General features: G+C 41.1%; 1 protein-coding gene across 1 annotated transcript in view; it reads left to right on the top strand.

The window, feature by feature from the left end:
- The first annotated feature begins 8,244 nt into the window (after positions 1-8,244).
- The window catches only part of LACTB2 (lactamase beta 2), a 30,637-nt gene continuing 26,070 nt past the window's right edge, over positions 8,245-12,811 (top strand). The window contains exon 1 of the mRNA XM_024739032.1: positions 8,245-8,428. Within this exon, the coding sequence (XP_024594800.1) occupies positions 8,307-8,428 (122 nt within the window). The 5' untranslated portion in view covers positions 8,245-8,306. The remainder of the gene's footprint in view (positions 8,429-12,811) is intronic.

The following is a 12,811-nucleotide window of genomic DNA, read 5'->3' as shown; positions in this document are numbered from 1 at the left end:
AATTTTAACTTTCTTTTCTAAACCTCTAATCCAGTTGTTACAAGGCTTTATTCAATCTTCTGTCTCACAGTGTTCTTCATTACAGCTGCCAACACCTAAAATGAAACATCATAAAAGATGCTAAAAATCTTGAGTATAGTATTAAAAACCCTAGGCCATGACTTTATCAAAGTCCTACTTTTTCTAAAAATAATATATTACCACTAAATATACTTTTTATAATATATAGCTTTGGGAAAGTAAAGTGTCAGAGATATACTTAATAGTTGACAACTTCCTCTCAGACTACTTACCTTTTAAAACACATAACCTGCTCACAAAGACATTTACCACAGGACCATTTATAGTGGCAAAAAACTGGAAATCATCTAAAAGTGTCAACAAAAGGAATTAATAAATAATGGTAGAGTCATAAAATGGAATATTACAAAGCTACTAAAAATATATTTAACAAAGGTACAGTAGCTGTGAAAATTCTTAATATGCTTTTTTTAAAGCATTTTTTAAAATTTATTTGTTTAGTTAGTTTTGGATGCATTGGGTCTTCGTTGCTGCGCGCGGGCTTTCTCTAGTTGCAGCGAGCTGGGGCTACTCTCTATTGCAGTGCACGGGCTTCTCATTGCGGTGGCTTCTCTTGTTGTGGAGCACGGGCTCTAGGCACATGGGCTTCAGTAGTTGTGGCACGCGGGCTCTAGGGCACAGGCTCAGTACTTGTGACACACGGGCTTAGTTGCTCCGCGGCATGTGGGATCTTCCTGGACCAGGGCTCAAACCCGTATCCCCTGCATTGGCAGGCGGATTCTTAACCACTGCACCACCAGGGAAGTCCCGAAAATTCTTAATGTGCTTTGATACAGCAATTCCATCTAAGAATCAAGCATAGGGAAATGCTTACAAATGTGCACAAAGATATATGCTCTTTGCAGAACCTTTTTTAAAATAGCAAAAAATTGAAAACAACCCAAATGACAATTGAGAAGCCTAATTCAATAAATTATGGTACATCCGTACTAAAGAATATACCATGCAGCCTTTAAAAAGAATGAAGTAGCTTTGTATAACCTACTTTGGAAGATCTAAAGACACATTAAGTGAAAAAAGCAAGTACCAAAAGGATAAATATAGCATATTGCAATATATGCTTCCTAATTATACATGGAGAGGAGAAAGGAGTTGGGAGTAGGAAGCAAATGCAATTTTAATCCTTTAAATATTCTTTCATATTGTTTGAGTTTTTTACAACAGACATGTACTAAGGTATTATATAATTTCTTAAAATAAAAACAATAGTAAATGATATTTATAAAGAATTTTGATGACTGGAGAAAGTATTTATTCTACTAACAATAGCTAACATTTACTTACCACTATGTGCCAGGCATTGAGCTAAATGCTGTACATAAAATGTCCTCATTTAATTCTTACATCAAACTTAGGAGGTAGATATTACTATTGTGAACCCTATTTTATAAACATAAGCTGAAAGCAATCTGCAGATGAGATGTGTGTGACTCAACAGTGGTTTCTTTAACTGTCCTTTTTTTTTTTTTTTGGCCATGCTGTGCAGCCAGGGATCGAAACCATGCCCCCTGCAGTGGAATCGCAGAGTCCTAACCACTGGACCGCCAGGAAAGTCCCTAATTAACTGCTAACATTTCATACAAAAATCTAGAATTTTCCCTGCTACTGAAAAAAACTTTTTCAAGACTGAAAAAGTCTGCTACAGTAGACTATCATTCCTTCATCAGCAGTGGGCACCCCCCAATGGCATAGGCTCTCTCAAGTTCACCACAGTAGCCAGCCACCACACTTCAGTCATTTCAACAGCTGGGTCTCAATGCCAATTCACCTACCTAAGAGCTGTGTGGCCTTAAATATGCTCCTTTACCTCCCTTTGTCTTATTTTCTTCCTCTGAAATATGGAGATAATAATGGTATATACCACAGAGGGTTACTGTGAAGGTTAAGAAAGATAATATATATAATACATACAAACCTCTAGAAAAGTACCTGGCATAGTCAGGGCTTAATAAATGTTAGTTATCATTATTATCTTGCCTGTCTGCCTGACATCGGTAAGCATCTGCATTTGCAATCTTTGACTTCATTTTAAAGAATGTTAAGTGAAAAAATACTATGTTATAATCTCAAAGCTTTGAAAATGCAAAGGAAATATGACTAGAGAAACACAAAACATGTTAGCAGTGATTTTATCTGGGGAATTAATGGTATTATAGATGATTTTTTTCTTCTTCATTCTTTTCTATATTTATGGGCTGAATACTTTCCCCCCAAAACTCATATGTTGAAGTGCTAACCCTCAATGTGACTGTATCTAGAGATAGGTCTTTACGGAGGTAATAAGGTTGAAAGAAGTCACAAGAATGGGTCCCTAATCCAATAGGACTGGTGTCCTTATAAGAAAGGACACAGCAAGAAAGGAGCCATCTGCAACCCAAAGAAAGAGGCCTCACCAGAAATCAATCTTGCTGGCACCTCAATGTTGGACTTCCAGTCTCCAGAACTGTGAGAAAAATTAATTTCTGTCATTTAATCCACCCAGTCTGTTGTATTCTGTTAAGGCAGCCTGAGTAGACTAACACCCTGTGTTCTATAAAGAACATTTATTACTTTAAAAACTAGGAGGAGAAAGTGTTACTTAAAAAAAACACACAACCTAATACTTAACAGTGTTCTTGTCATTTTAGCACTTTTAAGTATTTTGTTTAAAAGTCTTCAGAATAATATTAAAAGATATTTCACTCTTCTTACAGAAAAAAACGAAAGCTCATTATCACTACTTTTCCTGTCAAGAATGTTGTGGCCAAACAGGATGGAAAAATAATTTTAAAATCTGAGTATTTCCAATCTAGCAGGCCACGAATTTCCCTGCAATAACTTTCTAATCTTAAAATGAAAGACATCATGCCCAGTATAAGCATGGAGCTTAGGAGGATGAGATTTAATCAAAAGGTTCTGTTTAATTGAATATTTACTTAAACCTACCATGTGCTATTTTAAGCTCTTGAGATAGATCATGTGACAAAAGAGACAAAAATCCCTGCCATTATGGAACTTACATCCTAGCAGAGAAAGATAGTCAATCAACGATAAATATAATAAGTAAATTAGGTATCATATTAGAAGGTGATAAACACTATAGAAAGAACAGAGCAATGTTAAGGGAAATCAGGAGTTGGAGTAGAGGCAGGTGCACCACAGGTTGCAATTTTAATTAGAATGGTCAGAGCAGGCCTCACTAAGAAGGTGGCATTTGAGTAATGAAATTAGCCATGTGGCTGTCATATGAAAAAGATTGCCAGATGGAAGGAATAGTGAGTTCGGAAGTCTAATGTACTAGATTTTGAGCATGTGGAAAAATTCCACAGAATATTGGCAGATGCCTTAACATGGTTATATTGGATGTGTTTAATGTGTACCCAAGTCCTGTTTTAACATCATTTAAAAAAACGTACTTTCCTAAGCTTTACTATCTAGGAAAAAAAATATTGCCATATATAGTGGAAGAATAGATAGTAAGAATAGTAGCTACCACTGCTGAGTATTTTCTATGTGTGAAGTGTTTTACAAACTTTATTTTATTTAATTCTCACAAATTTCTATAAGAAGGGTATCATTGGTCCCATTTTACAGATCATGGAACTGAGGCTTAGAGATGTTGGTATTTAGGTGAGTTATCTCTAATGAGTAAACTGATTTCAATATACAGGCACACCTTGGAGATATTGCGGGTTTGATTCCAGACCACCACAATATAGCAAATATAGCAATAAGTGAGTCACACACATTTTTTGGATGCATATAAAAGTTATGTTTACACTATACTGTAGTCTATTAAGTGTGCAATTCTGTCTAAAAGCCTGTGCATTAAGTGTGCACTGTGTCTAAAAAAATGTGTATACATTAATTTAAAAATACTTTATTGCTAAAAAATGCTAACCATGATCTGAGCCTTCAGCGAGTCAAAATCTTTTTGCAAGAGTAAAAGTTCACTGGGACTTCCCTGGTGGTCCAGTGGGTGAAACCCCATGCTCCCAATGCAGGGGCCTGGGTTCGATCCCTGGTCAGGAAACTGGATCCCACATGCCACAACTAAGAGTTTGCACGCCGCGACTAAAAGATCCCACGTGCCGCAACTAAGACCCAGCGCAGCCAAATAAATAAATATTTTTTTTAAAAAAAGAGTAAAAGATCACTAATCACAGAACACCATAACAATATATAACAAATATAACAATAATGAAAAAGTTTGAAATATTGCGGGAATTACCAAAATGTGACAGTGACACAAAGGGAGCAAATGCTGTTGGAAAAATGGTGCTGGTCGACTTGCTCAATGCAGGGTTGCCAAAATCTCCAGTTTGTAAAAACCACAATATCTGAGAAGCACAATAAAGCAAAGGGCAATAAAACGAGGTAGACCTCCATGTGTGCATTTCTTAATCACTCTCCCCACAAAGAGAGCTTCCTTTACCTGGCATGTATAAGGAAAACACTAGCCATTTTGAGACAAGATTTACAAGATGGGAAAAAATAATTTCTAAGAAACTTAGAAATTGCATTACTGGCAGAACATCAGACTCAATAAACTAATCTGATCTGGCAACTTCTAAATTCCTAATTTAGTGAAACAGAACATAACGCCAACTAGAAGGAAAACTACACAGCAAAGTACATAATAAACATAGCAGCTCTCATAAAAAAGGGCCTGCAGCTCCTTCAGTAACCACATAGTTGTATAACTTGCATGAAGGATAGTTCACCTTTATCCCTACACTTGATCACTGTTCCAATACCACCTTAGCAGAAATAATGCCACCTACAAAATTTGACTTCAGTTAGAGAATTCAGGACACTTACTGACGTAATAGGACAGTTTCAATACAGTTTCATTCAGAGGTCAACCCAGCTATGTGGCTACCTGGCTGCCAGCCAAAATACATAACCTTTGCCCACTGTAGATGATCTCTTCACAATAAAGATGATACCTGAAAGAAATACAAACAAGCAGACTTTCATTTATCAGTCAAATTTAACATGTAAAATACAGGCTTACTTGTTACATATAAGAAGCCTTCTTTAACTCAAAGTCCCTTCTGGAAAATCTTCATCCTGGGAATCTTTCATTTCTTCTTCACTGAAAATAAGCATAATTAAGGGATGCGTAAACCTTGAACGTTGAAACTAAAATGAAACTGAAATCACCTGTTAGTCATACGTGGGATTTTCTAATCCAGTGATAAGAGTCTGTATCATTGTGACCACAGTACACTCCTTTTTAACCCTCACATTGGGGGAAGGAATTACATGGCTCCTTTTACAGGTTGACTAGGTTACAAGCCTTTACTGTATTATCAATTAAGTTTTAAGAAGACACAATTTGCCTCACAGTATATCTAAGTGGACAATTCATGTTTGAAAGGGAGAGAGAGATTCTTGAATCTGAAATACTCTAATAATTTATCATTAACAGAGCCTACTTATTTTTTCAAACTGTATATACCTTCTCAAACCCTATGCCCCAAGAATATATGATTGTTGGTTTCTATTTCGAAAATAAACACTACAGTTCTTCTATTTCCAAGCCTTTGCTCAAGTTATTTACTATTTACTTCTACCTCCATCTTCTGAAGTTCTATCAGTCTTTAAGAATCAGCTCAAAACCCACCCCCTCTAAGTTTTCCGAGATCTTCCCAATCAATTTGATTCTCTCCCTCCTCCTTGCAATCCCATCACTTCAGCTATACTTCTCTAGGATTTACCCACATATGCTTTAAAATAAGATCATATACATCTCCTTCCTGGTAATACACCTCTAGAAAGCTAACTATCTTATTCATTTTAACACACACCCACACGTCCACAACAGTAAATGTAACTGAACAGAATGTAAAAATCATTGGTCTTATTTGTTGGGAAGGAACTTAAACTTCAAGTCTCATTGCTAAACATATTCACAAAGACTCAATTTTCTCTCTGTAGCCTATATCTTTCTTCTGAGCTCAACCCATATATGTCTGTAGATTTCTTTATGGGGATATCCCACAACCACCTCAATTTAAACTAGTCTAAAACAAGTTCATTACCTACCCTCTGTTCCTCCTCTTCTGCTAGTGTCAAATGTCTCCTTCTATGACTCTACTCAAGTCACTTAACTTTTAAATTATTTGTTGGGCCCATTTCTTCATCTACCCAGTGAAGAGCTTGACAATGAATTCAATGAAATCTTGATGGAAGGCACAAGGGAAATTTTAATTTAAAAAAAAAAAAAAGCTAAGGGACAAGAGAATGGAGCTGCCCATGTAATCAGTTCCACCCTCTTTTCAAAGGTTTGCTGACTTTCCAGCAGAGAATTTTTAGAAAGGGAAAATAGCTTCTTGCCTGAAGAGCTATTAACAGATAGCAGACAAATAAATAAATATTGGTAAGCTGAAAATACCTGATGTAGGGAATTTTGATGGTTATTCCAAGCAATTTTTAAAGGACTTATTGCTTGCCTTCCCGTTGCAAAGGGGATAATTTACATGATTATTTCAATGAAGGTTTTTGAAACACATGAAGAAATAGACCTTTGAGACACAGGCAAAGAAATCTGTCACACATAATCCAGGTGTGTTTTCAAGAAATCTGGAGTATTAAACTGATGATTTGTAAAATAACTACTGTATAAATAGCAAGAGTCCTTTCTTCAGGAATTCCTAACAAAAAAGGATGTTAAAAATGCATGTCCATGTTTATTGCTAGTAAATAAAAACAAAATTAATCTTTGTATATTAAAAAAAATGCACGTCCAAATTGTAGAACCACAGGCATCTCATGTGTCAAGTTCTCACTTGTTTTGAAAAAGGGGTCTGGGGTCCGGTTACATAATTGCCATAACTGGATACAAGTGATCATGGGATCCGTGCATTTCCTTTTAAGTACACTGTAACTCGATTTTTTTTTTTTTAATGGGGAGGGTTAGTTAACACTGGGGTAGTTAACGCTCAGCGGATTAGAAAAGGACTCCTTACAAAGATAAGTACTTCACGTCCTGGACCCAAGCCCCCAACAAGCAGGCCACCCTGCTTCTCTGGGTAGGCGAGTGGCACGAGGCGGGAGAGGAGCTCCCTGAATCCGCGGGCACGGGGCAGGTGCTGGCGCAAGGCAGCAAGACGAACAAGGCTTCAGACGCAGGGCGGGCTCACAGAATGCTCACCTGGGCAAGTCCCCAAGTCTCCGTCTTGCGTTTGTAAAGTGGGCATAAAAATAGTGCCTTCCCTCTTCACGTTGGGAAGCTTAAATGAGAGAGCGGCACTCAGCACAGCAGTAAGCGCTAAATAAACCTTCGTTACTGCTGTTTATTGTAAAAGGACACACACACACGACACACAGGACACAGGACACACACAGGACAACCACACACGACACACACACACGACACAGGGGACACACAGGACAGCACACACAGGACATACACATGACACACAGGACACGACACAGGACACACAGGACACACAACACACACACAGAGGACACACACAGGACACAGGACACACAGGACACACACAGGACACACACATGATACACAGGACACACAACACACACAGCACACACAGCACACACACGACACACACACACACGACACACAGGACACACAGGACACACGACACACAGGACACACACACACGACACACACACGACACAGGACACACACACACACACACCCTCGCCTGAGAACCCGACGAGCGATCCTTCCCGGGATTTCGTCCTCAGTAACTAACCCCAAACCCCTCGCTCCATCACAAAACTTCCCTGGTTAAAAGGTCTCTCGTGCACTTGAATGAACTCGCCTGCCTGGACACAAACTACTGAGAAGGCACCACTTTCTATGACAGGCGGCAGCGCCCACAGGCCGGGAACCCAGCCTGACCTCGGGGCGCCTCACACCACACGCCCACGAACTCCCTCGCGCTGCGGCCCGCGAAACCTGGGCAGTGTCACGTGGCCGCTGGCCCCGCCCCTCGCGCAGCAACCGACTCCCCTCCCTTCCCGCGCCGCTCGCGCGTCGTCACGTGCTCGCGGGCCCCGCCCGCGGCACAGCGGCAGATTTCCCCCGCCCTTCCCTGAGCCTCACGTGACCTCTGCCCGGGCTCAGTAGCCGAGCCACAGCCCGCTCCGCAAGCGCGGCGTCACGTGACAGCTGGCCCTCCCCCCACCACCCACCCCCCCCCCAACGGCCTGGTTGCTTGTTCCGCGCTCCGGCGGCTCTTCTAGTTCAGCGCGGGCGAGCGGCAGAAGGGGAGATGGCAGCCGCCCTGCAGCGCGTGGAACGGCTGTCCAGTCGGGTGATTCGCGTCCTGGGCTGTAACCCGGGCCCCATGACCTTGCAGGGCACCAACACCTACCTGGTGGGGACCGGCCCCAGGTAAACGTTTCCCCCCCACAACCCCGCATCCTACACACCGACCCGCGGGACGCATGGAGCTGGGGCTGCGGTGGCTGCTCGCCGCGGGCGGAGAGGCTGTGCGCCCGCAGCCGGCACCACGGCGTCCCGCCCCAAGCGGGCGGGACCACCCCCAGATCACGACCACCCTGGGTGGTCAACTCTCTAGCTTACAGCTGGCTAATGAAAAAAACCACTTCGTGGTTTTGAGACCTAATTTACTTTGCATGATATTGAATGCCAGGATGAGCGTGTTTAAGCTGTTGAGAAACTAGAAATCGCCTGGAGTTAATCCAGGAAAGCGTTTACTTTCCACACCTGACTTTCACTGGTGTTTGGCCCGGAGTTTAACTTCGCTTCGCAAAAGCGATTCGTTGTGCTGAGGCCTTTTTCTTAACTCAGCAGCAGAGGGCAGGATTTTCTTGCTTCAAATTGCTCGAGTCTGTTGAAGAGTCCCCTAGCTCTTGGGAAAGAGAAGCTAACTTTGTTTTTGTTGCTGTTGTGTGGCCTTATTTAAATTACTCTGCGGAGGGAATAGCCTGTCTGTATTTCTAAGATTTTTCTCTTGTTCAGATGCATTCTATTTTAGTGGAATTATGCAGACATGGGAACATGTGATTTACTGCACAATAAGTGCATTGAGCAATTTTTGTATGGTACTTAGTCTTTAGTATACTCTAGATAATAGAAAATGAAAATAAGATATAGTTCCGCTTGAGCCCAGAATTTAATTGTTCAGCCCGGACGTGTTACAATTAGTAAAATATAGTTGATTACTAAAAACGGTTTAATAAGTATAGTTCATTGGGCTTTCATTTGAAGTATCCACTGTACTTGCCTTTTTCCAGTAAATCACAATTTTAGAAGCAACAGGATGGAGGGTCTGGAAGTACTGCACATCAAGCAGAAAGCAACAAGTTGAGTCCAGGGTAAACAAGGCAGGGTCAGAGCTTTGAGCTGCTTCCGGAATCGAGGAGAACAGAAAATTAAGCAACAAAAATACCTGATATCTGGCGTAGAGTCTGGGTTAGCTGAGACTCCCTCACCCTAGGAAGTCCATAGATTTGCTCTTCACTTTTCAGTGTGTCGTCTTAAAGGAGCTCTAAAAGACGGTACCTAACATGAAAATTGCATGTAGTCAAAATTATCCTAGAAAGTCTCTCAGGAAAACACTATGTTGGAGATCAGTGTACTCTCTCTGTAAGTTCAACACAGCCTGCTTTTCTTCCAGCGGTGAAGCAGATGGCTGGTTCTGTTTGAAAACCAGATGAAGTTGGCTTAGGTTTACGGACCGTGTTGTATGAAAAATCCATACTGTGTCTTTAAACACTAGAATCACACTCTGCGTGGCAAGGTGCTGGTGCTAAAAGACATGAGGAACCTGAAACTGATTGAGGGAAGAGCAGATTCACGGCCTTCCATCTTACACTGCTTAGACTTCTACCCACATAAGCTTAGGGAGTGGAACGGCCAGTGGAATCACTCATAGATGAGAGAGAGGTGATGGTGAACCCATGTAGTTGAACTAGAATAAGTTGATGTACAGATGCTGCTGCTCTGCTGTATAAAGTAGATGTTAGGTGGCTAGGAATGAATATTAGTTGGGTCCAGGTAAATGGTTCTGATAATGGTATCCATCTGTTCCACTAAGATCACAGGTGCCTCCTGTATCACTAAACCCAATGGCATTTTTCCATTCCCATCTTACTTGAGCTTCAGTATCTTTTGATGCTATTGACCACTCCCTCCTTGATTTGCTTAACCGCATTCTCCTGGTTTCCTCTCACCTCTCTAGGTACTTATACAATTTGCTTTCTAGAATCATCCTCTTCACCAAGTATTTTAAGTATATGAGCCCTTCACAAGGCAATCCTACTCTTTCTTCTGTTCCCATTGTTATGTTCTTCACCTAGGGGATCTTGTCTACTTCCTTGGCTTCACCTATTTTATTCATTAGTAACTCCCAAATTTATAGCTCCAGTGTAGACAAATCCAAGCTTCATCTTCAGACTAGGATAGCCAACTGGTTTCTTAAATCTCTAGTTGGAGCCTCACAGCCACTTGAAACTCATTGTTTCCCACTGGTCTTTCAGTCATCCAAATCTTGGTAAAGAGAACCATCCCCACATTTGATCAAGGCAAATACTTACGTACCCTCCTTGACATTTTTCTTCGCTTCCTGCACACACGTATCCAAGCCATTAAGAAGATCTCAGCATTTTCACTGCTGTCACCCAGTCCAAGCCAGTACAACTCTTGCTTAGGCTTTTGAAGTAGTCAGGCTTTTCTGCATCTACTTTTGTCCCTGTTCAATCCATTCTCCCCCACGTAGCCAAAGGAGTATTGTGGGGTTCTTGTTTTTTGTGTTCTGGTCTCTTATCCTGCAGCAGGGTAGCCTAGCTTATTCACTGGCTAATTTCAGGGTTCCAGTGGAGTGAGAGGAAGCACGGAAAGAAAGACCTGGAGGTTGAGGCTTACGGATGGCAAGCCATCACTTTCATGTCAGTCTTTTCAGTAGGAAAACCCAGTGTAAGTCCCTACTCAAAGGATTCAGAAACAGACTGCCATCCTTGATGGGAGGAGCGTCAAAGTGACATTTCAAGGGACATTATTATACATAGGTGAAACATGAAACTTTTTTTCCTTGCAGTATGCTTAAAATGAGGTCTGTTTGTAAAGTAGTAATACAGCTTGGTCTTGATTAAGTTGCCCTTTAATAAAACACCTCTGGTATTTTTTTAAAGTTTTTGGAGACATAGTATTTCTTACAGACTCTTTTAAATGTTATTTGATAAAAAAGAAAGCCTTCATTCATAGTAGAAACATTTCTAAGTGCCTACTGTGTCTCAGGCAATATACTAGGAGTCTCCTATGGACTTGGTAGAAAAAATACACACATAACAATAGTTTTGCTTTCACTTGGCTTGGCGAATTGTAGATACCATAAATCAAATAGCCCCCAGGGAATTCCCTGGTGGTCCAGTGGTTAGGACTCCGTGCTCTCACTGCCGAGGGTCTGGGTTCAATCCCCGGCTGGGGAACTAAGATCCCACTAGCTTCAGTGTGGCCAAAAAAAAAACCCAAAAAACATATAGCCCCCAAAATGGATATATAATTTACCATTTGACGAGGCCGATGAAGAGTAAGTCTAGAGTTCTGGCACCGTATAATTAAAGATTTTAATCTAGTCACTGTGGAGAGGTTTCGTAAGGGTGTGGCAATTCAGTTGACATCAGAAGTCACAGAAGAGGTGTGTCTGGCTGCATTTAAAACTTTGTGATTCACCAACATAACAGAGTTGGATTTTTTGGAAAATGGAAACTAGGAGGCCTTGTGATATTCTGATCTCCGATCTGTCATCACCCTGAGTCAAGCTTCTCTCCCATCCCGGCCACATGGGCTCTATCCACTCCGCCTCAGAGCTTTCATGCCTGCTTTCCTCTCTGTCTCCCACTTATCCTTCTCTTCACCCAGCCAACCTCACTCATCCTTTAGAGCTCTGTTAAAATAACATTTCCTCAATAAAGCCTTCCCTGACGCCTTACGCTGTGATAGGTTAATGTAGTACACTGCCTTAGCATTCCGTACTTGTCATAGCCCTTATGTCAATAATAAAATGATTTTTTGTGTCAGGCTTTTCTGCATCTACTTTTGTCCCTGTTCAATCCATTCTCCCCCACGTAGCCAAAGGAGTATTGTGGGGTTCTTGTTTTTTGTGTTCTGGTCTCTTATCCTGCAACAGGGTAGCCTAGCTTATTCACTGGCTAATTTCAGGGTTCCAGTGGAGTGAGAGGAAGCATGGAAAGAAAGACCTGGAGGTATTTCCTCAACTCCTGAGGTATTTCCTCAACTCCACTCCCCACTAGAATATAAATTCAATGAAGGCTTATTCATTACTATATCTCTGGCACCTAGCACAGAGCCTTGTACATAGTACAGTAAATATTTGCTGAATGAATGAGCATTCTCTTTTTCCCTTCATTTGCTCTGTCAGGATTCTATTACTGCTGGATAACTGCAGTTTTAACCAGTCTTCCTTCCTCTTTCTGATCAGCCCATAGATGCCAAATGAATTTCCCTAAAGCACTCAGACTTACTGTGATGCCTAGTACAGTGGTATTCAGTAAACATTTGAATGGACCAATAATAGCTAGGTCTTCCAAAGAGTAGTTCCACGTTCCTCCTCTGCCTAGAACCTCTAAAAGATGGAGTTTTAATCTTTACTATTAAAATTGTAAATACCTTGAGGGTGAGTATACTATTTCTTCTTAATAGGAAAAGGCAGTCTAGTGGACTAGTTGGGGTTAAGATGCTGGGCTCTGATTATCAGGTCCCAGTACATGGCTCATGGCTGTGGATAAGACA

This window comes from Neophocaena asiaeorientalis, unplaced genomic scaffold (genome assembly GCF_003031525.2).
Source record: "Neophocaena asiaeorientalis asiaeorientalis breed wild unplaced genomic scaffold, Neophocaena_asiaeorientalis_V1.1 scaffold299, whole genome shotgun sequence".
Taxonomy (NCBI): Eukaryota; Metazoa; Chordata; class Mammalia; order Artiodactyla; family Phocoenidae; genus Neophocaena; species Neophocaena asiaeorientalis.
This window is presented reverse-complemented; position numbering and strand designations above follow the sequence as displayed.